The sequence below is a fragment of the Phymastichus coffea genome, unplaced genomic scaffold (assembly GCF_024137745.1).
Source record: "Phymastichus coffea isolate CEN01 unplaced genomic scaffold, Cenicafe_Pcof_1.1 PCOF00031, whole genome shotgun sequence".
Lineage (NCBI taxonomy): Eukaryota > Metazoa > Arthropoda > Insecta > Hymenoptera > Eulophidae > Phymastichus > Phymastichus coffea.
In genome coordinates, this window is record NW_026706842.1 from 2,674,384 (window position 1) to 2,702,371 (window position 27,988).

The 27,988-nt window shown below is 31.4% G+C and overlaps 1 protein-coding gene across 2 annotated transcripts in view; it reads right to left on the minus strand.

The window, feature by feature from the left end:
- LOC131663114 (guanylate cyclase soluble subunit beta-1) overlaps positions 1–21,942 on the minus strand; it is a 30,716-nt gene extending 8,774 nt beyond the window's left edge. Inside the window, exons 1-9 of one of the 2 annotated variants that reach the window (XM_058933220.1) lie at positions 21,802–21,942; positions 21,469–21,542; positions 18,695–18,795; positions 8,631–8,749; positions 7,484–7,639; positions 6,799–6,874; positions 6,568–6,722; positions 1,166–1,294; positions 501–583 (exon numbers count right to left, since the gene is read on the minus strand). In XM_058933220.1, coding sequence (XP_058789203.1) covers positions 501–583; positions 1,166–1,294; positions 6,568–6,722; positions 6,799–6,874; positions 7,484–7,639; positions 8,631–8,749; positions 18,695–18,795; positions 21,469–21,542; positions 21,802–21,804 — 896 coding nt within the window. In that variant the 5' untranslated portion in view covers positions 21,805–21,942. Of the gene's footprint in view, positions 1–500; positions 584–1,165; positions 1,295–6,567; positions 6,723–6,798; positions 6,953–7,483; positions 7,640–8,630; positions 8,750–18,694; positions 18,796–21,468; positions 21,543–21,801 lie in introns of both variants that reach the window. The other variant, XM_058933219.1, reaches the window with a different exon arrangement.
- Positions 21,943–27,988: the final 6,046 nt, after the last annotated feature.

Sequence of the window (27,988 nt, forward strand, 5' to 3'; positions counted from 1 at the left end):
CTTAAATTATATGCTTTTAGATTTTACTTCCAGAATAAATTTATGGATTCTCTTAAACGACAGTCGATGTTTTACGGTCTCGATCTTTTCTTTGTATTCTTTATTTATTGGTTTTCATTTCATACTTAACTCAAATAATATATTATCCAAGAAATATATTTACATACAATTTTTATTGGCACTTAACTTTAAAAATATTTCTTTTTTCTATTTTAATCAGATCACTTTGAATTACATAACAGTTATAACATTTATAGATTATCATCAATTCATAAAATGATGTATTCACATAGTAAAACAAACCATTTTGGTGAAAATAATAATTAAACTTATTGTAATTAAATTTAGATTAGAATTTAAAAGTTGCAATTATTGATTTTTTAAATAATTGTATTATTCGAAAATATCAATTGCAGAAAAAAAGAATTATACATATAAATCTTCAGAAAAAAAACCATATAATTTTTTAGATCTTATTGATGACTTTTAAAACATCTTACCTTGTTAGATCATCTAGGTTCATCACACTGGGGTAGCACAGAAAGATGACTAAATCTGATTCACGTACATATAGCATTTGACCCTAGTATTGATGCAATGAGAAATAAATATTACGAATACACTTGTTATATAATATTTATGAAAGAACGAAGGAAATATCAGAAAAACGAGTTTGTAATCAATTAGTAATTTGAAAAATATATTATCAATTTAAATATAAACTGAACTAATAAATAGAAAATAAAATCCTTAGTAAAATTTACTTATATTATTTTGAAACTTACATGATTTGCTGTCAAAAAATATGTGTGACTATTTTCAACTAATTTAAAGTAACAGCTACTTAATTATTATTTAGATACAAACTTGATTTTACTTTAAAAGATGCATAAGATATAGAAGCTTCTTTTGATGGCAGATTTTAAAATTGAAAATGGAAGAAGCGGTAACATGACATAACTTTTGAAGTTAATTGAAATAAATTTAATTAAACTTTATAATCAGTATTCAATTACATATAGCTGATTGAAACTCATAAGGTATCAGCAAATTCAATTATGATTATTAAAACAGCGGAGTAAAATATAACAAGAAAATTTCACCTTCATCTTACTATTTTTAAAACGGCATAATAATTATTAAAAGCACATGGCATCATAATTACCTTGAGACGCAAATAAGAATATTCTTCAGATGCATCAACTTGCATTACGCCATTTTTCGTTCTGAGTACGTATACAGTGTTAATATGAGAAAGAATGTTTTCGAAAGTCAATTCAAGATGCGGCCTTACCTAAGAATGTAAAGATTGCATTTTTCAAAGCTTTCAATATTAATATAACAATATAAAAACAAAAATTTTGAAAATTCTAATTATCTTTGTTTAAACGTCATATAGAAATTTATTCCAAATATTTACAAATCTAGCTAGTGTTGTATGAATATACTTTAAATATATATTTTATAAAAAATATATATTTTAATATTTAATTACACAAGGTGGGGAAAAACGATAGAAATACCTAAAAATTTATTGCAGAAAATAGCGTCTCGTAAACTTTAATAATGTTTCTTTTGTAATTTTTTCCGTTCTTTAGAGTGGATCATTTAGTTTTCGAATCTAATACTATAAACAAATTCAAATCCGATCTAACTTGATAAATGTTCAGGAAACTATCAGTCTGTACTGATAATTTCCAATTGATGAAATTTCATATTGTCATAAGATATTTAATAAAATTGAATAAATATTTTGAAGCTAAATAATATCTTTTTTCTAATAATTTAGCAAAAATTATTTTTTTGGTCCAGGTTATTGGATATCCTTCTTTCAGCACTATCCAGGAACAACTATGTGGACATAGAAGGTCCCATTGCTTCTCATGATTCGAGCTGTTTTATTAATTTGTGAGTTTTCTTGCCTCTCCTCTTTTGGGGTATATTTTACATTTTTTTAATATGGATTATTCATTACTCTTATTAAATACGTCGTCCAATAATTTCCTGGCAATATTCTATTTTGTTGTAAAAACATTATACAGCATTTCGAATAAGATTTCGAATAATATTATCTTTTTGAAGAATTATATTAAGATTATTATCAAGATTAAAGTATAGTGACGTAAGTTGCTCGATTCTTTCACCATAATTATGAAGATAACAACGCATTTCCTTGTTATCATTGGTACTTCTACAGGATTATCATTATATTTTATTGTGCGATCCTAACAAACCTGGTAAGTCAAATATATATATTCATCGACAAAACATCGTCGTCGTTCTCGACATAGAGGATATCATCGCAAGGATGATAGGAATAAACATCATTATTGTTTTTATACACGCTAAACGCTTATCCACCCGAAGTAACTCCTATTCAAGTTTTTTTAGTTTGGGCTCCATACGTTCTTATGATTCGCGCGATAGGGTTCGCGATCAGAATACACGTAGACAATCACTTCATCAATGAACAGGTCGAAATGATGTGAACAATGGATTATGCGATGCGGTAGACCATCTCCTAGTTACAGTCAATTTGAATGGTTTGTCATTCTAATGAGCATCAAACGGAATAACGAACGATATACTACTATTGCTAATTCGTAGGTAGGGTATATATAATATTGTCGGTTTCAGATGCAAGCAATATTGACGCCCAAGCAAAATTACTCGGTGTTGAATCTGTAATTTAGCTTATACAGAATAAGCCATTTCAATCCTTCCACCCGAATATTTCTGCCCAGGTAAAGTTTAGCGAAAAATGTTTAAGGCAAAATGTACTATAGACTTGGAGCGGGGCATTTTATAGTAACGTTGCCTGTGACCTTGAAGGAATCTTTCAAGGTTAGTTCAAGGTCAACTTTGTTTTTTTAATTAGGAACTTCTATTTTTGACCCTGGATTCGGAAAAAGTGGGAAATTCTACGTTTATGATTTATCATATATACCAGATAATGAATATCTTATTTGACTCTAGAATTTTTCGCTATAAAAGAATCGAAGTTCAAAACTAAGTGTTTTCCGTAAAATAACTAAAGATAACCTTGAAATAACCTTGAAAATAACACTCAAGGTCAGAGCCAAGGTCATCATAATATGCCCCTTCCTAATCAAGTAACTTTTATTTGGAAATTTGTTGTTAAACCTCACCTTTCGCGAAGCATTTAGGTGCAAAGAATGAGAAAAAAATGATCTTGGTTCAACTGAACCCATATATGATACATCATTTAAACGTAGAATTTCCCGCTTTTCCCGAATCTGGGTTATTATGAGCAGGAATGAACTTGATAAATTTTTAGGCAAAAAGTAAAAATTTATTAGAACAGATACATTAATTTTATTTATTAAAAAAATTCTTTTGGTAGAACATATAAATTTTTAAACGCTCACAAGAATAATGATAGCGGAACCTGCTTGTTCGAGAACTCGAGATCAAGTATTTATTTTTCTCGTTTTTCCCTCTCACTCAGTGGCCCACCCCTTGTTTTGCTGCGCGCTCCCTGCTCCGTAGCATCATAGTCGTAGGTATTGCCTTTGAGGTCCAAAATAAACCCACGCAATCACTCTTTCTCTTGCCCTGCTCATGGGTTGCTGGGCAGTCTCGGTTTCACTCTTGCTCGATATCCGAACTGTGCGACCATTCCAAGGAGGTCAAAACAGTCTCGGTGAAAACCTCCAAGCTGTAGAGCTCATGGTTTGCATGATACTTTGCAACGATCATGCTCGTCATGAAAGACGAACTAGCGAAGGAGATGCCAGTCGAAATGACGATGACTGACGTAGAATTTACATATTATTGTGGCTATTCTGACCGGCACCCATGAACACGAAATCCTTTTTTCTAATAACTAAGACACATTATTAATTACAATAATATTTTATGTTCACACGCGTTTAAACTAATGTCGCTATTTGCACATCATTCCCCGCGTTACAATTTTTAACTATTTAAACTCTAGAAGCCCTACCAAAAGGCAATACCAACAGTCGTATCAGTCGCAATATTTGAAAATGAATCAATAGAAACATCATTCATGTGAGAGACGTCCTCAACATCATCAACACTGATTCCATCGATAAATAGGAGTAAAATTGCTTGACGCTTAAGCAATTTTTTCTAACTGAATAGCAAAAATTAACCAATGACAAAGTTATTCACGAATAAAATAAAAGTTATAAAATCCCCATAAATTTCGTGTAATACAAAAACACATTCCTATAAACCTACATTTTTTAAGTCATATTTTAATCATTGCAAATTAGTTATATAACAACTGATTCAAAAATTGAAAAAGAAGCTATATCAGAATGTAAACTGTACAAAAATCGATTTGTTTCTTCCTTTTTTTTGAGACATATCCTATGACAGTAAACGTTTCATTTTAAATTTGGAAAACTTTAATCAATAAATGAAATTCCATTACTTTCAGATGGAAGATAAGAAAACAACTACTGCTTTTATAGGAAAAAATAATTTTTATGGCAAGCATTTATGATATAGACACGTCCTTAATAGTCTGCATTGCAGTCTGTGAAGGCGAACGTATGAATGGATGATGGGTCGAAAACAATATAGAAGAATATATAACATTTTTTGAACTATACATAAACTTTTGGTAGAACACATAAACTTTTTGAAAATCTTGCTGCACGTAGACAACATGACTGCGATCGCTAACATAAACAAAATGAGTGGTGTACAAAATGAAAAACTAGCGCGCTTAAGTAGTGAAATTTGGTCATGGTACGAAAAACGTGATATCTGGACATTCGCATCGTACATAAATACTGAAAAGAATACCTTAACAGACGAATCGCGCATCCAATTTAAAGATACGAAATGAGAGTTTGTAGATTACGCATTTTAACAAATCCTGGAACGTGTCGATGACCCTAAAATAGAGTTATATGCTTCAAAAGGCAATAAAAAGTGCGAACAATATATATCGTGAAAAAAAAATCCCGTCTCTATAGCTGTAGACGCCTTTACAGCCTCAAGGGAAACAATCAAGTTCTATGCTTTTCCATCATCTCTATTATTCATTCTCTATCATTATCTATCAATTTCATTCTCTATTATTCTGTGTATTCTACACAAAATAAAAATCGACAGAGCCGAAGACATAGTTGTCATACCGTGGGGCCTACTGTTGAAAGGGGTGAGGTTGAGTGGTAGTATTACAAAAAATAAATACTTATATTATAATTACACTTTAATTCTTTAGTTAAAATATCTTCTTTAAAAAAAAATTTTAATTCTTTAGTTAAAATATTTAGTAAAAATAAAATTATAATAGATTATAAATAATATGAAAATATAAATAATATGAAAATGACGCAAAGGGCGGCTTACAAAATTCTAGACTAAAGGCTGCTAAGACTTACCTTAGCAACATTCCTAGTCGTCAGCCAAACCAAAGTTTAGGAGTTTCACTTGACATCGCTATCGTCGCCGCCGCGACGGCCCAAACGACACGCAGCATCCATCCCAACAAGGGTGTGTGCCGAGTCTCGGGCCTGTTACCTTTATACAGGTATACGAGTGGAACACGTCCGTCCAGAACACCGAACACAATCATATTGTTTATATATAAGTGCAACAATGCTTTAAAATAATGACAATTTGGTAGCAGTATCGTAGCAACGATAACAAGGAAATACGTTTATTATCTTTGAAATTGTTGTGAAAGAATCGATCAACTTACGTTACTATACTTTAATCTCTTCGGACGAGTCTATTAATATAATTACAATTGAACTTCGCTTAAGGTAATCGCGTTCAATGAATTAATTCGGTTTCTTAATTCGTTCAAGTGACACTTCTGTTAACCGTCAATTCGCTCATATCCAATTTCTCTGTATGAATAAACTATAGTCTCTTTTTTAATTAGCGTCTAATTATTTAATAAAAGTAATCCTCATATTTAATAGGATTAATTCTAAAGACTGAATACTTTATTTAAAAGAATGGAAAAAATTACAAAAGAAACATCATTGAAGTTTACAAATTTTCCGCAGAAAATCTTCAGATGTCTCCATCTTTTATCCTCACTTTGTATATTAATTCACACAAGAAAAACATCATAACATTTTTTTAATCAAAGCATCACCGTAGATTATTTTAGAAATGTTGTGTACTGAGAAGGAAAATTTCTAGCTTTGAAGTAGTTAAGGTATGGGGTTATAGAATTGCAGGTGACCGGACTCGAGGAATTACGAAAAGTGGGTTGGGTTCGGGTTAACGAGTAACGAGAATTTAAATTCAAGAACTGCAGGAATAAGGAACGAATAGCAAGGTTTCTGGATCGAGGATTAAAAAAATTGGAGTATAGAGATTCAAGGTTATACATAGAAAATACATTATATAATTATAGACCTATCAAAAGCATTGAGATGCGCTGCTGGTATTCTTGCAACAAACCTTGTAAACTTATGTAATCAATAGAATGAGATATTTCATTACATACTTAATTTAAAAAAATTATTCTAAGATATCTATTATACGATAAGTTTAAGTTCTATGTATTGGTGATAAAAAGAACGTTTGATTGTGAAATATTTAACTTACTGTTAGCAGTATATCGTTTAATTTACAGTTTTCATTGCAAACTTGAGGAATAACTCGTGTGATAGTGCATCCAGTTTGTACTATAGTTAGGTCCCGATTAAACGCCAAATGAAAAGGGAACACTCGACAAAATGTGGCCGGACTAACTTTTGGTTCTTAAACAACAAAATTAATTACATATTTAATAAATCAAAGTAAAATATTTGTAATAAAGCAAAATATTGAACTTACCTACGGAAAGACATTCGAGATCAGCAATCATAGGTTTAGGGGCGACACCAGGATCTGATTGTTCAGTAATCAGAAACTGTACATGATCGCATTCATTTTTAGTTTTAAAAATTTGCATATCTACATCAGTACCATGGAGCTTTTTCGCTACTGTCTAATAGAATAAAGATGCATTAAAGCTTAGTGTCGTAGCGCAAGTTCTTTATTAATCTCTCATAGGTCAGAGTAAATCAAACTGTATAGTTATGCGGGTGCACACACACACGTGTGCGCGCGCGCACACACACACACACACATCTTGTAAGAACCTTTATATTATCGACCTTTAAGGATCAATTGAAAATTATAGCCCAATGGATACAATTGCCGGTTCACTATTTGTCGAATTTGGCGTTAAGTAACTTAAAAAATGCTTTTGTAATTTGAGTAACTCCACAGAAATATAAAACTAAAAAACGAACTTTAAAATATTTAACAGATTATAATTAGTAATGAATTAATTACCTCTTAATACTTCATCACTTAATCAAGCTAAAAATATAATATAAATTGTTACAAAAAGCCAGAATTCTATATAGTACAGCAATCTAACCATGGCTAATCGTATTATTGTTTTTTTCTATTCAAATATAGCTTTTAGAAATATTTGTATTTTTTATTTATGAAAGATAGCTTTGAAAATTACCTTAACTATTCCGATGACAATATGTTCCAGACCAGGTCTATCAGAATAATAGTGAAGAATCAATGCTCCATCTTCTGATCTTTCCGTACATCTGAATGATGGTGCTCGCATTCCGGGATACAGTGTTCCCAAGTGATCATGAAGAGCATCTAAATTCTGTATTATTAAAAATATTACCATTATTGTATATCAGACATAACTGTTTATTAATCAATTTCGCAATACAAATGATCGAGCTATAATTTAAATATTGATTCAAGATAAATTAAATTTAATGAAATGAAGCTCTACTAATTTCATATTAAACTGTACGGGATCATTAGTCACTTCATCCCGATTTTATAGTAAAGTATAATAATCTACATGGCTTTGGTAAATCGGGAAATTAGATTGAAAATAGCAAATGACCAAATAATACTGATTTTATTTATAAACTAAATTTAATAGTCAAGTAAAGAAAAATGTCATGTTATAAGTATTCACAATAATCCGTCTGAAAAAGAGTCTGGTACAAGTGTGGCTCCAAAAAAATATGGCCAAAGCCTGATTTTAACCACTATGCCAGATAATTTATTTTAATGTTGGATTTAATTTTGATTTTATAATAAAGACTGACATATACGAGTATAATCGAAATTTTTTTTATTCTGAACTAATTATTTATTAATTATTAAATATAAAAGGGAATTTAAAAGGTATATTATATGGTACTAATATACTGAATGAGACATTTTTTCATTGGTTTTTTTATTTTTTAGTAGTGATGGATTGAAAAAATATATTTTTTCATGTATAAAAAGAATATCATACAAATACAAAACCGATTGTTCTTCTTTGAAGTCGGAAAACATACAGTGTATAAGTAAGGTAAAATGTCTGAAAAAAACGTAGTCTAATTTTTTTCTGAAACTTTACAAAATAAAAAAATAAACCGTCTGGCAAAAATATGCTAGAATTTTTCTCAAGCTTTTTTAAATTTAAAGTAAAAAGTTTGGCATAGTGATCAAAGTCAGTTTTTCGCCAAATTTTTCTGGAAGATTTTTTTTACACAGAAGTCATAAAACTAATTTCTAATAAAGCAATGCCTTAATTTTATCCACAAATATGCACAAATTCGCATATTAATTATTCAATAATAAACCAATACCTGCAAAAAATCTCGAGGCGTTGCTCCAAGTACTTGAAGAATTTTATCATAACCCGAGTCTTGGCAAAATTCGAAAAACATTTTTCCAAACAATTCTAGTATTTCATTAGCTGGTATCTCTGAAATATTATCATTTATATATTTGTTTGTTCAACTTATCGATACGCATATAAAAGAATAGTTTTGCAATGTTCAGAGATATATATCAACATAAAATTGAACTATCGATTTTATGGATAAAAAGAATCATTTAAAGAAATTAAGCTGAACCATTACAGAATTAGACACAAGAGATAACAAAAAAACTTAATTATGATCATTATAACTTATATTTTTATATTTTCATCGATAAGATTTTCATCAATTCTCATTTTCTATTAGATTAATATTATATAGAACCTGTATAATTATTACTAACATTTCACACTCTTCGACATTAAATAAGGGAAAAAGAGTAATAAAAAAGGAAATAAAGGTAAATTGATTGTAATTTATGTTAGTACACTATAGTAAACGGACGAAATATACCGAGGTACGGACGTACACATGAACGCTAGTTTTTATTTTACGGATACGTTTGTGTGTATACATGTGGACAAGCGCAAGCGACTTAACGAACTCATACCTCGTCTCTCTTGAAGACTTGACCTCATCTAAAACTAGCTCTGCAGATGAGAGGAAGTTCATCTGAACAATCAACAATTCTTCGTGAAATCATATCATGCGCCGACTTTGCCGAATCTATCATAGGTATCAACTGACTGAGAATCTTAACTGTGTCGCTAACTAATATTAACGAATAACTTCTGCATTTCTAAATCTATTTTATTTTAGTTGTTAAATTACCATTTTATTTTATTTCTCAATGCCTTTGCTTATTTTTTATCACCTATCGGTTGTCTGCCATAAAAGCGACCCGATTAATCAACTATTTATGTGACCATAGAACTACATTTAACAGGTGCAAAGAATTTATAAATATATATAGTTATCGAAAGCAATTTTGAAAGAACAATACGTAAGCTATATGGTTAAGTGATTATTAAGTGAATTTGTAATATTGGAAGAATAAATTTTTTTTAATTAGAATTTGTTAAAAAATCATATTAGAAAATAATGCTATCAGATTAAATAAATTCCCAATTAAACAAAGACCGTTAGTAATGTCGTAAATTAAATTTTTTTATTTTCAAAATTTAAGTATACTGAAAAGTATCTCTAAATAAAACGGAAAGATTTTCGAATTTAATGAAGACTTCATTAGATTTGACCCAAAAAAGATTTGTGCACGTTAAGACAGATATCTTGCTACCTAACTAATTATTATGAGTCTCTCCCAGACGAGTGTTGGAATGGCAAACTAAATTATACGAGGGTCGTTCAATAAGCCTTTCGAAAAAGAGAAAAACAAATGTCTTTTTTTATCTCTTTTTTGCTCTATAAATTTTTCCAGACGTTAAGATTTTGGAAGCACTTCAAAATAGGCATTTGTTTGGGCGATGACTTCGTAATTCGACGTAAAAGGTCGTCTACCAAGTCATTTTTTTAAGTTTGAAAATAAAAAAAGTCATTATGAGTCAAATTTGGTGAATACGGTGGATGCTGTAACTATTCGAACTGTAATTTCATAATTTTGCCATCAAAACTACGTAGGTGTACACCCGTGCTTTGTCTTCATGAAAAAGGACGTTTTTTTCTCCAAATAAGGATGTTTTTCCTTGATTTCTTTGCTTAACCGATGTAACAACGATGGATAATATTCTCTTGTTATTGTCATTTCCTTCTTCCAAATAATCAACATAGATGATACCGCATACAGCCAAAATATCCGTGGCCATCACTTTCCCGGTTGATTTCTCCGTCTTTGCCTTCTTCGGATCCCGTTCACCTTCAAAAGTCAACTGTTTTAACAATTTCTTTGTTTCTGGAGTATGTGGTGTAACCATATTCATCGATAGTTATGTATCGACGCAGAAAATTCTCAGGATTGTATCGGAAAAGCGACAAAATAGCATCAGAGTCAATTGCACGATTGCGTTTATTCTATGTAAAAATATACCATCAAAATATATAACCATCCAAATAAATTTAGCAGCAAACTTCTCAAGACATCTATTACCAATATCAAACTCGAGAAACATGAACAAATGAATGCATCAATATATCCTAATCTATTTTTCACATTTTAAAACAAAGATAGAATACTCATTGGAGTATTCTTCTAAATCTTATGTACATATTTCATACAGCAATAACATTTACTTATTATCTTAAAATATAAGACAGATTATAAATAAACTTGGTACGACAAAAAAAAGAAAAAAAGAATTTCTAGAACAGTCACTTTTACAGGGCGTCGTTTAAACTCATTTATCCAGCTGTAAACTGGTTTTACGTATTTTAATGTAAATAGTACATTAATATTCAATCGCGAACGAAGTTCGATAGTTAAAAGGGGATTGTAATAAATTAATAATGTTATAAATTCCTTTAATTGGCTGATTTGATTCATCAAAAATCTAAACGAATAATGAAAGGCTTGGCATAGGCATAAAAAATCCTAGTTGTAGGTAGTTGAGGAGAATTATAAGTAATCACTGAAAGCTAGAAAATACGCAGTACCATTCAATGATTTACAAGAAAACTATGACTAAATGCCAAGAGGCACGCAGTGCCTTTCTTTCGTGCACCTTTCGAAACTTACGGTGTTGAACATTCGACGTCGAGAGATCTTACAAGAAAACGGCTGATGCGTTGTTACGACAGCGATGGTGTGGAAGTGTGTACCACGGAGATATTACGGAAGGCAGCCCTGATGTCTTGGAGACATGATCAGTCCTTGCTGCTTTGTGAACCAAAAGGGCCTAATAGCCGCGTGGGTGGTAGGCATTCGGGACTCGCGCCAGGGCGAGCACCACTACAGCTGCTTTATTGGTCAGAGTCCAATTCGGGCGGATACACAACGCTGTTTGCACTAAAGTCTGAAATTTCAGGGAAGCACACGGCACAGCCGAAAGAGTAAGAGGCCCTAGAAGCAGGCGCTCGACCAAACACTTGCATCAAAGAACAAAAACAAAATCAGCGCACAAGTTGAGAGAGAGAGAGAAAGAGATCACATCTCGTTGAGGATCGACAGAGGTCTCTGTCTGTCTGATGTATGGCTTTTATCCTTATTTTCCTGTCGACACTAGAGGTGGAAGAACATTTCCCGTGATAATTAGTACTCGGGTCAGAGGACCGTAAACAGCAGCGGTCTAAATGTGGTATCTCCATCAAGTTTTGTAAGAAAAGACTGAGTAGAACCATAAAGCGCACGTGTTGAGTTTTTCCCAAACAACGGAACACACGTATTGCGCTCCAGTTTAGCCAACCCCGGTTATAGAAATCCCAATCCCTCTCGAAGCACGTCCCACAGCTCTACGAGAGAGACAGAGAGAGAGAAAATAAATGAGGAGAGAAAGTACGCAACTCTCATAGTTTAAATATGAACAGTTGCAAACAAAGAGGCAGATTTACTATGAATTCCATTCAATTCAGCTTTTATTTCTTTACGTGTTAAACCTTTTCAATAAAAATGTATCACCGCACGGAACTCACTTTTTCCATTACTAACGATAAACAGAAGTTGTTCATTTTGATCGACGATAAAAACGAAATCACTTGATGAATCTGATTGAAATTTTGGCAGCACTCTAGTTAGGAGTTACGCTTGCTATCGTATTATAAGTTTTGATGCGATATATCTTGGTTTTTTAAGTATTTATTGAACAACCCTCGTATTTATTTGGTAGATATTTGTTCGTAGTATTTGCATTAGGTGACACATAGAGGAATGCGTAACTTGTTTTTTAAAACACAGTGAACAAAGTCTGGGAAAAGGTAAAGACGTAACCAAACTTTAATACAGAAGTAAGAAGTTGAAGATTGCACATGCTATCTTTATTTTTTAGTATTGAAGGGTTTAATAGATCGCCCAATCATCAGAAGTTCTTTAGAAGAAAACACAAATCACTAGAATTTGTAAAAAGCTTTTCGAGGATTCTAGTATTTTCATCCTTTTTTCTTTCTTGCATTCTTATTTTATCTCTTCTTAATTAGGCAGAATTTGTAACCTAAATTACAAAAATTGTTCTATAAATCTGTTTTCCACATACTTCGTGTAAAGAAAACTACGCCTTCTTAGCAGAGAGCACAAAACCTCATGGACAGCTTAGAGTAGAGTACCTCATCTTAGTCTTACGCGGTAAAACAGCACATCTGGTGTATACAATGCACTTTATATATAGAGAATCAATCCTTTTGTGTTGCTTGCTGGGGATGCAACAATACTCTTTTACGGGGATATCAGGAAAAGTTTATACGTGATTCGGGATTAAAGAGGCAAACACGCACTGTGTGAACGCCTCACATAGTGAATACAAGGTCTACTTTACTAATAGCTTAATATCTCTAATAGCGTAATGTACTATTTCATAAGCTATTATTTCTTGTGGTAGCCTTTGGACACAAAAATCTCCTTTTTCAATACAACGCCTAACTTAATTACAGAATCCTAATAATTTCTCTTGAGTAATGTCTGAAGGCAAATAAAATGTAAATGTATCTATCAAATGAATTTCTAATAAGGAATAAAATTTTTGAAAATTTATTGATATATGGTATTTTGATAATATGGACGCAGATGATGAGAATTCTGACAATCAGTTAAAAACGATTAACGAAACACCGGTAGATCTTCTAGTCTCCTAGTCACTTCTCTGAGGATCCAAACAAATGCTCAACCATTATTGATATTTTTCTAACTAAAAATATCTCCATATAAAAAGAGCCATTAACACGCTCTTCTCAATTCCGATCTTATCTCGGTCTTCTGAAAAATTTTATGGTCGCGCAGCACTCTACGCTTCCACTGAAATAAAAGAAATCGATTGGCACTGTCTGACTCTGACTCGAACGCACTTCGTTCAAATGTAGTGAAATCCGCTCGATGTCGGATATCGATACTGCGATTGAAACTCTAATCCAACTTAGATAATTAAAGAAACAGTGCTACTCTCTAGGAGCACTACCCCTATTTTGCAAAATAAGTCCACTTTACCCCCCAATATTCACTCCCTCATTCAGAAAAAGAACTCTTTTAGAATGTGTTTGCAACATTGCAGTGACCCTGCCCTTCGTCCCAAACTTAATGAATTTAAACGCGAACTCTAATTAGCCCTTCAGTCCATTCGCAACTCCAGATTCAATAAATACATTGTTAAAGCTGAATCACATCGCAAACGTTCCTGGAAAAGAATTAAGTTACTCCGCAACCGAGTCCCCTCATCGTCTTCGCTTTCGAGCAATGGGTTTTGTTGCTTCATTGGCGAAAACAAGACTAAAATCTTCGCCGACTCCATAAAAGAGCAATGCACTCTAAATCTTATTTTCGTTATTTTCGTTGATTGCCCTTTTATGATGAAGTCACAGAGTCTTAAAAAACCTAACATGTCGAAAGCCATCAAGTTTTTCAAAAATAATAAAGACCCTGACATGGATTTTATCCCTATTTATCCCTATCTATTTTTCGAAACCAGGCAAACCCGTCAATCAAGCTTTCAACTACAGATCCATCAGCTTATTCATTACTTTAAGCAAAGTTACTGAAACTATCATTATTATTAACCGTCTCAATAAACTCATTAAGAAGAATATTCTCCTAGACTTTCAACACGGTTTTAGACATCGAGATGGGACGTGTTATCATCTCTTTCGCGTCTCTGAACTTATCGCCGATAAGTTTAACATATGCCAACACAGTGTTATACTTTTGCTGGATATCAAAGAAGCCATTGATACAGTTTGACACTATAGTCTTATTTTTAAATTAGTGAAACTCGATTGTCCCCACTACCTTGTAGGTTCAATGAAATCTTTTCTTCCTATTTAGTTCTTCCGAACCCACGTCAGAAAAACTTTCTCACCTCCAAGTCGTCATCGTCGGTGTACCCCAAGGCACCAAACTTTCCCTAGTACATTTTACATCTCCTGCCCTGATATACCTTTCCATCGTAAGGTCAACTTGGTTTCAGAAGTTCAGTTCTTCGATCATAAATAAATTCATCCCCACGCTCATTAAATGGTACAGGGATCGTTCAATAAGTTTTTAAAGGTGGTGTACAAGGCATCACTTCTATCTAGATTGCTGCTAAAATTTCAGTCAGATCCATTAAATTGTTTCTTTTTTATCGTTTATCAAAATAAACAACTTTTGTTTATCGTTAGCAATAGAAAAAGTGAGTTCCGAGCGATGATAGAATATGACTTATGTTGTGTGACTTCTTGTTTGCTATTTACTATGCGTTTTTGGATTGTTATGTATTATATTATAACTACTAATTTGACTAGATTTTTCATTTTACTTTATAATATTTACAAATAATTTTTTACGTATAAACCGTTTATGTTATTTTTATATTGCGAATTCGTTCAACGTCAGTGCGCGATAACTACGAATTAAATAAAGCAATAACGGCGGTTGTAGACGAGCGAGAGTTGGCGCGATTGAGTAAAATGATGCTTAAGAGAGCTACCCACCGGGTACTCGCAACTCACAGGAGCAGAGACGGTACCTACGAAAGTGAATCCCCGGTGACAACAGCTGTCTGGGCAGAGACGTCGTAGTATGGAGACGGTGGAGGCACGTCCCGATCTCCGTAGCTATGGAATTATGATATCTATTAGATCGATCCCAGCCTTCTTCATTCTCAAATAGATGATTGCCGTCTGTTGCCTTCCACACGATGATGGACTCAATTCTCAGACACAAATTAGTGACGTCGATTACTAATCGATCTTAGGCGTATGTCTTTCTCTTCAAACTCACACCTCACTATCCATTGTTATTTCTTCCGCGACGGACGATCCTCGCCGCTGCACGCACCGCTTTCTTTACGCTGAAATTTTCCTTCGTCGCTCTCTCTCTCTCTCTCTCTCTCGCTCTTCTCGCACTCGTTCTCTTCCTCGCGGCGCTGCCGCGCCCGCCGTAAGCATGTACTCGTATACTCATCTAATAGAGCCATATTTGGTCGCTGCGGTCCAGCGAGAAGAGTGTCGCGCACAGGGCCAGTGAACTTGCTGTAGCTAGTTAAAGTTTAAGAAATTTTACTTTTTGTACCGCTTAAAAATTTTGGAAAAACGCTTGGAAAAATTTATAGACTTAAAAACAAATAATAAAATGAAAAAAATTTACCAAAAATTAATTTTATTTTATCTTTTTCTAAAGACTTATTGAACGATTGTCATCTCACCAATGGGGTTTTCTCGTTAATGAAAGACCACAAGACACAACCAGATTGACTGGTTTGCAAGCAACACAATCGGCGTCGTGCAATTCAACCATCGGCGTCTTAATTGTTAAGGTTGCAAGTAAGCGCAAGTTGTACTATGCAACGACAGTTAAATTCGGTAATAGATAATAAATTAAAAGAACCAGAATATAATCAACGAGAATCAATACTTTGACGTTGCCATTCCTTTAAGCTTCATTCTCGGATTTGCTAAAGATTACCGCAAAGTGTTAGTAAACATGAAACATGAACTAATTCTTACACGATCGGGCAGTGATTTAAATGCTGTTATCCAGACAACAAAATTAGTGAATTTAGAATCAGTCATCGAAAATTTCAAAATCGATATAATACGTATCGAATGGTTTATGCCGTGTGTTACTGTATCCAATATTCACATAATTCATCTATGATCTTCTGAAAAGAAAAAGAAACATTTTAATTATATGAGTTGGGAATTACACAAGTATCTAATGCTACCTGTGAACACAAGTCATGTATAGACCGTCAAAACTGTAAATCAATCGGAAAAATCACGTTAAGTCATCTTGTCTTTTCAATCTAAAAAAAAATATTCCAAACGTTTATGCTAGCGTATTTGATCATTGCAGCATCAGTAATGTGATATTCATCAACTTTCAGTGTTATCTGCATGGTGATCTTAATATTGATATAAATAAATATCAGTTTGCAATATTGTACAACATGTATGCCGTTTGACAAAAGGCATACTACTGTAAAGATTATGAACCGATGCTGAACAAAATCTACCTTCATAAATCAAGTACCGCTCATTGTCATTAATTGCTTTAAACAAAATAAGACATCGAAGAAGTCTGCAGTGAATACGCACTTGGAGTTTAAAATAAGAGAAAATATTCCTGAAGGAATTATAGCATATTGTCTCTTTGCATGCTCGTATTGTTTAATACAATCCAATAAGTAGGAATGTAAAGAAACTTATTTAAGGAGTGAGGGTGGATATATTAAATAGTTGATTCTACCCATAATCAGTTCAGTAGCGGCTTGCTCGCAGTAACTGTCATAATGGATTATATATAGTGGATATGCAAGGCTTTATGTTGCCTGGAAAAATGTATGCCGTGAAGGAGCTAGCGATACTTCCGCTTAATTACAATGAAGATTAACTGAGAAATATAAACATCAGAATTTATAGTTGGAATTCTACATCCATGAATTAGAATGGGACTTTGGTAATCTCGAATACTCAGAGCACAAATTTGTGATTCAAAATACACTCAAAGATGCTACTAAAATTTTCGTTTGCGGTGATCTAAAAAAGATCTATCTATCGTTATCTAAAACGATACGGTGTCAAAGTTTCCAGCTTGAATGATTTGGGATATTTCCCTTTTTAAAATATTAAATCAGTTACTACGTATCCTAATCATAACGGTAAATATATAACCACGTACACACATCAAAACGTTAAATAAATGAAACAGTTTTACACCAATGGTTACTGCATGGAGTGGAAAGAAATCAATAAAATCATTGAAGGATTTTTATAACGATTTTTTAAATAAAGGATTTGTAGCATAAGATATGTTTTTATCAATAAAAAAATTCTTCAATTTAATGTATGTATTCACTACTTGACCCCCCCCCCGCCCTTAATTAACAGCTGTATATTATAGACATATCATTTCGACAGTATATGTATCTAATATAGACAGTAAGAACTAGAAAGAGGCATGAACTGCTGTGGCTCAAGTGGTAGAACGCTGGGCTGTGGAACCATAGGACAAGGGTTGGATTCCCCGAAGTATCCGTTCATTTTTTTCAATTAATTGAGTTAAATCCACATGTGGCAGTTAGAAGGGTCAAGCCAGAACTGTTATAGCACGATGAGGGAAAACAATTCGAGAGGCCCAGAAAGGGTACGGCCCCGCTGTTAGTGTGGGAATAGATAGAAGAGAGAGAAAATGCTTGGAGCTGAGGATGAGAGAGCTCCAGGGGCAAAATGTTTTTGGAAAGCGATATATGATGAGAATACCGATACCGACATACGTGTTACAATTCGCTACGCAATATTTTTTATTCCATATCGTATTATTATTATTGTTTTAAGTCATAATTATACATTATTAATCCCTAGAGTTGCAGTTTTATGAGGACATTGATAGCACAAATTTATATGGATTCGTATTTTCGTAATTTTAAGTAATTTTTATTTTGGCTAGATTAATTTAACCTAGTAGATATTGAGAATTGAATGGATAGTTCAATCGATTTATGTAATTTAAAGATTAAATTTAGTCTTTATTTAATATTGCTGATGTTCCAAAGTATTGTCAGGACACTATGACTCTAAGAGTTAAGTTTCAAATCACTTAGATGTCAGTAGAATCAAACACGCTATTATTCGGTAATATATTTAGAGGTTAAGAATGTTATACCTTGGTATAACTTATGTGGCCTTTTATTATTTACTACCAAATCGGATACTTTTACTTGTACGCCCGATTCTGTGCTAACACAACTGTACACGTCCTAAAAAATGACTTTATAACCCCTACTAGATTAACATTTGTAAACCCTTGCATTATATTTAAGTGCTTATTTATATTTCAACTCACGCTTAATAGAGTTTGTAAGTGTTATTTTTCAAATTTTTAATATTTATAAAAAAATTAATGTCATGTAAAGTTATTCGAATTTTGAGCAAAAATAAAAGCAACAATTTTATAATAATTATTATCAAGCATAACTTACTGAGTCGTTTGACAGCAGCGCCAATGATGTTGTATGTAACTTCATCCTCGTAAATCTGACGTACAAGAAACTGACCTTCCATATTGACAGCTGCATCTTTTCTAAAATATGATAATTACATTTTTTATTTTAGACAACTATTTTGATAGTTAGTATATTTTTTACATATTTATATAAAAACATTTGTAGCAGTATTTCTATTTATTATCATAGTTTATTGAAAGTGTGACGACGGATCAAATACTCTAATTGTAAAACTTTTTTATTTCTTAGAATTAAGACCAAGAACGGAATGAGAACCTTTTACCCGTGAGAAGGAGGGACTAGGTTAACCGTCACAGCAAAAATTTTCCTATATAGTTTCCAAGTGGCAATAAAATCTAAACCGAACTTAGTACTGGCTTAGGTACCCTCTTTTTATATTCCTTCGCCCGTCGCTCTTTTTCGCTCGTATGCAAAGAACATGCAGCCTCCGCACACGTGTCTGGTAAGCGTACACATGTCGATAAGAGGAGAGGGCTATAAAACTGCGACTTCATCCTGTTCTCTACTTTTCCTAATGAATTTTTCTTCTTTTAAGATGATTCAATAGAATGAAATGGAAATCAAAAATTGTCTAAATTCAAATATTTAACTTACATATTATGTAGCAACTAATTATGGCTGTTCAAAATCTCTCATTGAATTTTCGCTCCGGGGCTTGGTTCAGCCAGAAAACAAAGAAGAAAAACGGAATTTTTTTATTTTAATAGGAATTTCTGCGATTTGATGGATTAATATCCTTGGAAATTAGGTTAAAGAATATTCCATAAATGTCCTATTGAGATGCGCAAATTTTCAAATATAGTTTCCGTTTAATTCAATTTAATTAAAACAATATAATTAATAAATATAAAAATTTCATGTTTAAGATAACAATAACTTGTAGTGAAGATTTGTAACAAAGCTTGCGAGCTTGCAAGCTCTTCCCGCTATTTTTGTGTAAAAAATTACTTGTTAATTGTATTTTACAGCGAATTTAAGTTGTATTTTTGTTGTTAGCATAAAATAGTCTATAAGTATCGTTATCATTAAGATTAAAACTGTAAAATCTTGCGTATCAACATTTATAAATAATAAGCGTCATTAATGCGCGCAAAGGATACTCTAAGAGCCATCTTTTGAGTCAAGGCCCGCGCTCCGATGCCCGCGCCCACAATTTTCCTCACGCCCCCGCTCCAATTAGGGTCCGGAGACCAAACAAGGAAAATCGAAAGAGCTTGGCAAACCAATTAGCAGCGACTTCTCGTTCCACTCTTCCTAAAAGTGAGGAGATGAGAGAGGGACTCGCCTCCCAACCACCCCCAGGATATAAAAAGGGCCATATAAGAAAAAATTCATTTGTGTCGCCACCAAGAAGGGCCCAAGAGAACCAAGAAGCCACCAAGAAGCAATTGACAAGCTGAGAAGCCAAAGAGCCAGCTATAACTAGAGTACCAGATCGTGCCCGAAAGAAAACAAAATAAAGTAGTAAGCCAAAGAAATTTATGTAGTCTGCTTCTGCCTCTTTGCTACCTCTGTCAATTAGCTCGCGAACCTCTAAAAAAATCCTTTTCCTTGGTATCTAGAGACTACTATTGATAGGCTCGAGATACGATCCTTATAGGGAAACCAGGTTCTACTATAGATAGGGCCCTGGGTACGTCTTGTCTTTGAATTACTACGATCGATTGGAATCTAAAAGGCAGACGTATAAGAAATAGTGACACTTTCCCTTTCCGAAAAGTTTTGATAGTGATCCATGCTAGTTTAGGCGAGAAATCGCAGTTCTGGCGACAATGGAACCCTGAGATTACGCCAAGCCACAGGCGTACCTAAGCTGTGTCGTTGCCACGATGTCACAAAAGAACTGTGATTCATTTAAAATTACAAGATTTAGTTATGTCTACAAATTAGAATGGATAAAACATTTAATGGGATTTTTTAGAGTAAATAATAGGTTATAAATTTCATATCGAAAAATAGTTTCTTGATAAAATATTACAACTTAACAGAATCATAAAATTTGAATGACTCGGACTAACAGGTTTTGATAATATAAACGCAATATTCTATCAATTAAAATAAATACACGGCAGTAAACTATAAAAATTCATTCGAAGAATTAGACTCAATCAAACTATTTATTCATTTAAACTCGAAAATAAGCAAATTTCCAAAAGTTTTAGATGTCTATTTTATTGATTACAAATTTAACTATGTAATTGATACATAATATTATTTATTTTAATTCATATTTTCAAATTTTAATTAGTCATAGTTTCATTATCTAACCTTCAGCACGCATATATGTTATAAAATTTAAATAAATCATCTTTTACACTTTTCAATAAGTTCAGTACGCAAAAAAGCTGCTATTTTACCAGAAGTAACATGCTCTGAGTATAATAATGAATAAAATTATTCTATTATATTTAAAAATATGCGAAGTTTAAGCATTAAGATTCAGATAAGTTATTATCGACAAAAAATCTTGACCGCTAAATTAGACTGCGATAAAAACTATGATATATTGAATAAATTATAATTGATTGAACAGACATAAATATTCATGTTCAAAGTTTCATGCAACGGCTATCTGACTTATTAAAATCGTATACTAACCATTATAGTCTAGATAAATAATATGTAATTTACAATACTTTTTTTTATTCCTATTATTTACTTTTCATTTTAACGTGAAACTATAAATAAATAACGTAAAACTATAAATAAAACTATAAATAAATACTTACTTTATAGCTTCCCATGTTTCGTTGTCAAATGTTTTTACTACCAGCAGTTCCAAAGCATAATTTACGAACCCATACTGTACACAGAGAAAATTATAATTCTATTCAACTAATTCTAAATATCGTTTTAAAATATTCTCAAATGGTTTTCGATATAAATAAGAAAGTTACTATGAAAAAATGTAGAAATATTACTAAATTAAGATTCAATTTAAATATTCAGATGTTCATCGAAACAGCCCTAAATGTGTTCTCCGAGTGCACTCACGTTCCATTTGGAAACCCGGTGCACTATACTTATTTTCTGAAGACAATATTCCTATCGTCAACACCTACCATGATTCTTATTCGATATCAACCAGTCGTGCGAAATATGTAATTTTTTGCAGACGTTGCCACGGGCATTAGCGAACTATCGAATCATGATACTTGCTGTTTACAAGCAAAGGTTCGGACTACGCTGCTGTTTATCTCATGCACCCGAAAGGCAAACTGCACAGACAGTGAGTTCGCGGGTTACGACGATAAGTATCGATTTTCCAAGCGCTAGTATGCTACGCCACCTACCTTCAAACTTAGAAACTCCTCGTGGATGAAGTGAAAGAGGGAGAAACGCTTACTGCCGTGCACTCTCGTTTCGCTAAGTAAAGTTTGCGCAAAATGAATTTTTTCTTTGAGCTGGAACATTTACTTCAAATATGACTGATTATTTATATGTATTTTATTCAAAATGCCCTATATTAACTTGATTGCTTACGATCAATTAATACATTTAATAATTGTAGATTTGCTTAAACCGGTTTGTCTGAAAAATGTTTGTGCGTTAAAATTTCTTATTATTTATATAAAATCCGTGAATACTTTTTATTATTATTTAATGTTATTATAACAAAAGTCTTTTGTAATAGAATGATTTGTCTTTATAGAGTCATAATTACTTTTTGGAAAGATAAAATAAATACTTTTCTAACTACAAGTTTCTCCAAAAAGTACGTTCACATACAACAAAAATTTTTTTCGAAATTCAACAATTTTAATTATTCTATTCTACAAAACTACGTGGAATATGCTTTGAAAAACTTTTCTTAGAGTTATTCAATAATATAATTGTTAATAACTCAGTTATTTTATATATAGACGAATTCTTTAAAAAAATTTCATTTTCCAGAGATCAAGAATAAAACAAAATTTGTTCTGTGCTAGAGCTTCTTCTTCTTTTTATTAAAGATATATAATTTTAGTACACATCTACTGAACGTATATATCCTAAATAAGAAGAGCAAATAGGACAAAATCCAGTTTTTATTAAAAAAAGTTATTAAAAGTCAAGGTAGGGTTCTTTAGCTCATAATTTAAGTTAAAATTACAGAAATTCCGGAAAGGTGTAAGGAAACTAGAAGTCAATAACGTCTATTTAATCCCTTGCACCACCACAATTAACGATAACATCTATTCAAAATCATCTTAAAAGTCATATATTCAAGGATTCCTTGTAAGTAATGTAAAAAGTTAAATCACTGAAGGCCGCTTAAAAATCGGGTTTTAATCACTATCCATATCACTATTGAAAATTGTTGTAACTAAATGCTAGCTCAAACTATGAACAAAAAGTATGATTCGATTTTAGTGATTTTAACTGGAATCCTTGCGAACTTTTTTAATATTCACGAACATTTTTATCAACATATATCTTACATAAGAAAAGAATAATACAAAAGTTCTACATGTTTTATATCTATTTTTATTCGTATAATGCGAGAGCTATTGGTTTTATGACATAATCAAAATCGAAAGTTCTAGAAGCCAAAAACTACATTCAGTTATGTTCAGATTTAAAAGTTAAATAAACTAAAGTCCTTACTTACCTTCTATAAGTACAAATATTTATCTCCAAGTGTTCAATCTTCAATTTCAATGAAAAATCCTATTTAAATATATTAGATATCTGTAGCGCAAATGCCAACTCATTGAGAGTAAATAACGAATTTGAAGAATTTCAGAAAAAAAGGAAAATTTCAGTATTATATAATATTGTCATTGTTATTGTGACTTCAAGAACTGCGTTCACGTAGAACGCTGCAGAAGTATACTAGGTATCAATATGCATTAGTCCTGGTTCGCTATAGTCATGAATATGTAGATCCACCTTCCTTGCCATATTTTAAAAATGGTGTAGGAGGACAAAGTTTTACATGCATCATAACAAATAAGATACATGGTAGGTGTTGATGATAGCAATATTATCTTCAGAAATAAGTATAGTGCACCGAGTTTCTAAATGAAACGTGAGAGTACTCAGAGAATACATTTAGGACTGTTTCGATGATCATCTAATTATTTAAATTGAATATTAATTTAGTAATATTTCTATATTTTATTCGTAGTTATTTTAATATAATTTAATGAAAACCTTTTATCTAATATTATGAATTTCTTAAGCAAAACTTTTTCTACATACATACTACAACATTTATATTTTCAGATATGACTTTCACATTTATTCTTTCAAGACAATTTGTAGAGTGAGAAAGCTTTATAATGTCACTTTGATATACTTCTCTAATATTTCACAACCTTATATTTGCTCTTATTCAGTCTCTGGATGCAGCTTTACATATTTATCAAGTTGGCAATTCAGACACATTATCAAAAAGCCGAAACTTTACACGTAGTAGAACATGAACGTTCCAAACACGTATATACTGCAGAAGAAAGATGCTTATTTTTTAGTCTTAAAATGAATAAGAGCTATATCGGTCTGAGCCATGTTGGGTGTCAAGAATTCTTCAAGCGTTCTTACATCGTAATTGAAAGAAAAGCCCGTAGGCTTTTCGTCTGGATATTTGCGATCTCTTAAGCCACATAATGCCACCCATATTCGGTAGCTGGAGCTAGTCGATCGTATGTCTGCACACTATAACAATCATAACTTGTACTCTATTTGTAAAATAATCGCGAGTAAAATGATACTCAAGAAAATATCAAGTTATTATTGTTTGTCACTTGAACATTATCAGAATTATTTTTCATGACTTTTAAAATTCTAACTTTATCGAAATTTTTATTGGATATCATGACAAATGAAACCTTCGGATATCTTTTAATTCTACCTCTTGGTACAAGCATATGGTGAGGCCATCACTACCATAATAGTTGAATGCATTCATCTCAACATATTTAGTATTATCAGGTTGATGTTCCTCCAAATTGTGGAAGCTTTATTCGCAAGATATTGCTACGCTTGAGGCATCCGATCCTGTTTAACTAACACCTATACTTTTTGTTTTGCCTATACTAACACCAAGTTCATCTGTACGAATTTATTTGAATAGTTTTTTTTATAAAACATTTTATTTTATACAACTATCATGACATTTCAGTATTGTTATACATACGTTTAGTAATAAATCTGTCTATTTCAATTATTAAATTTTGTTGTTGCGATAGTTATGTATTGAAATTACCAAAAGCTAAGGCTGGTGCAATAAATAAAAATCCTAATAGTGCCTACATGTATATTGCACAGAAGAAGATGTATTACGTAAATATAAATATGTATTACGTAAAATCTATTCGTCTTTATAGATTAATATCACTTTTAATAAAGTAAGTATTAAGAAAACTTGTTTGCAAAACATCATACGAACAAAACTGAAGCTTAAATTCTAGGACAAATATATTAATAAATAATAATAAATTTAGCGACAAATAAAGTTCAAAATCCAATTTGAAATTTAGAGAAAGAAAACGACATGGTTTTATTATATACAATTACTATATACATTTATCGTACAATTATATCAAAATATAAGTTTAAAATAATTAGAAGTTTAAATTATAACTAGAAATTACTGTTGAATTTTAACTAAAAAATCTGTTCACTTTTTATGTAACAGTTTTAATTTTAAAAAGTTTATAGTAATAAAAACTTTTTTAATTGTAAATTGTACATAATAAAATATTTTATCGAGAAAACATTATAGTAATAATGATTATATAATATAATGGAAAACGATATAACTATATATAAATAGTTTATTTTGCATACTTAAATTTAATACCCAATTACTATAAAAAGATATAAATTACGATGATTGGAAAGTATTGGAATAGGGCAAAAAATACAATTCGGTATATGTCAGTCAAAATTTTTTAATTTGTTTTATTGAATATAATGATACTTAATTTGAATATATAAATAAAATAATATTACTTAAAAAGTACAAAATTATAGGACACGTTTATTTTCTACACATAAATTAATTGGAAACTAATAGAAATAAATATTTTAAACGATTGAATAATTTTTAATAATATGTGTAGAATTGATTTACGCACAATCTTTCGAAACATTATTTGTGTAGAATAGTAGTTTGCTCGTGTACAATATGTATTCAGTAATTAATGTATTCAATAAGTAAAAAAAATGTAAGCGTACAGTTATGATATATAGAATATTCGTTTCAATTAGTTTCCAATTAATTTATTCATAGAAAATAAACGTGTCCAATAATTTTGCACTTTTTAATAAATATTATTTTATTTATGTGTTCAAATTAAATTTCATTGTGTTCAATAAATCAAATTAAAAAATTCGCGTTGAATAAAATCGTATATTTTCGATATGTGTACAAAACGGACCTAGCTAATTTGATGATACATGTATTAAAAAAATACTTTGCATCGCATCGATCTTTTTGAACAATTATATTAAGGCTATCCAATAGGTACGCTAGATACCAGTACCAATGATGAAGGTATACTGATATCCTCTCGAAAGTCACCATCATTCCCATTATTGTATAATCTTGTTGTATTTCGACTATTGTCTGAAAATAGAATGTATATTATATTTTATATTACTGTCAGAAATGTATTACTTAATTTTACTGTTTGTTAACGGTTCTATTGTACGCAAACATACGAAAACATCAAAAACTTTGATCAATTTACAATTACATATTCCAGCACTAGTTAGGAGCATTGCTCCTCGTTGTAGCGACTTTGAAGAGAGTGATATTAAATAACTCATTCTACCAAATATCTACCACCACATAATATCAAAAATCTGTTTTAATCTTAAGATATATATTTTCATAGATTCCAAATATTGGTTCTTAAGGAAATTAGATAATTGAAATTTTTACCATCCATATATAATTTACCATCCATAAATATAATTATCAGACGAGTTGCCGCTCTTCGATAGACTGGTATAAAGAGAGAAAAATTATCTATCTGTTTCACCTGTTTAACTTCAATCAAAGGGAATATTTAATAAATTATTTTTTTACATTGAAAAACAATCAGTATCTATGCGTCGCTATTGATTGACATCAAATGGTTTAACAGAACTACTGCTTTTCTTAAAAATTTTTTGGCACACAGAAACTGAAAAATAATCAACAAAATTTTTTGAATTGAAAATTACTTGTTGTAGATTAATCACATTAAAGGATATATACTAAATAATTAGCTAGCATATTGAAATAACAAGTATTAATTCCACCTTTTAAAAAATAAACTGGTTCGCCAACTCTTTTGAATAGATATAGCAGGTCTGACTTTGTAAATTCGTTATTTATTTATGTATTTTTATTAAAATAAATAAATTATTGTATTTGGCTAAAATAACTAATCCAAGAATAAGGAAAAAAAGAGTTGTTTCAATTGATGCAAAGTATAAATTGTAGACATTAGGCGTTACATGTAAATGCATTGCGTGATCTAATATGAAATTAACTTTTTTAATAATAGTTGATATTCTAACATAGGAATGATTTAAATTTCAACGAAATATGAAAAAGTTTTATCAGATAGAAAATGAAAAAAAATCAGATCTCATATAAATAATAAATCAAATAAAGAACCTTGCTACAAACTAAAAAATGCAGGATTGACAACATTACTCTTTGTGATTTTTGAAATACTCTCCTTTATAACTTCAGAATAATTAATTAAATATTTACAAACACGATGAAAACTATCTTAATGTTTTAATATATTTTACTTACATATGAGCGTGTTAAAGTATAAAATAATTTGAAATATTTCTTTTGAACAATCATTTAAGGTACTACAGATATACGAGAAAAATCTAATTTTACACAGACTAAAATTTATTCTTTATGCATAAATTTCACGCTCGTCCGGACATAATAATAATTTATCTTAATAAGTAGTTCATCATACTTTAGCTAACTATACTGTGAGCTTAGGATAAATTTCAAGTAGAGTACTAGAAGTAAAATGTTTTATGCGATTATATTTAAGTATCGACCCTGGAATTGTGAAGTTTGAAAACACGAATTATTGATGGAAAGGAATGATACAATTTCTTCTATTTAAAGGTGAAGCTATTCAGTGTTGTTGAACAACAGAAGCCAGAACGAGACGACAGATAGAATAAATAGGGCTTCAAAATGGTAAGAAATGTATAAAAGAATAAAAGTAGCGTCTGAGAATAATAAAAACTTTTTACACGTCAAAGTTTTTCTAAGGAATCCAAAGAAACAGCGAAAAA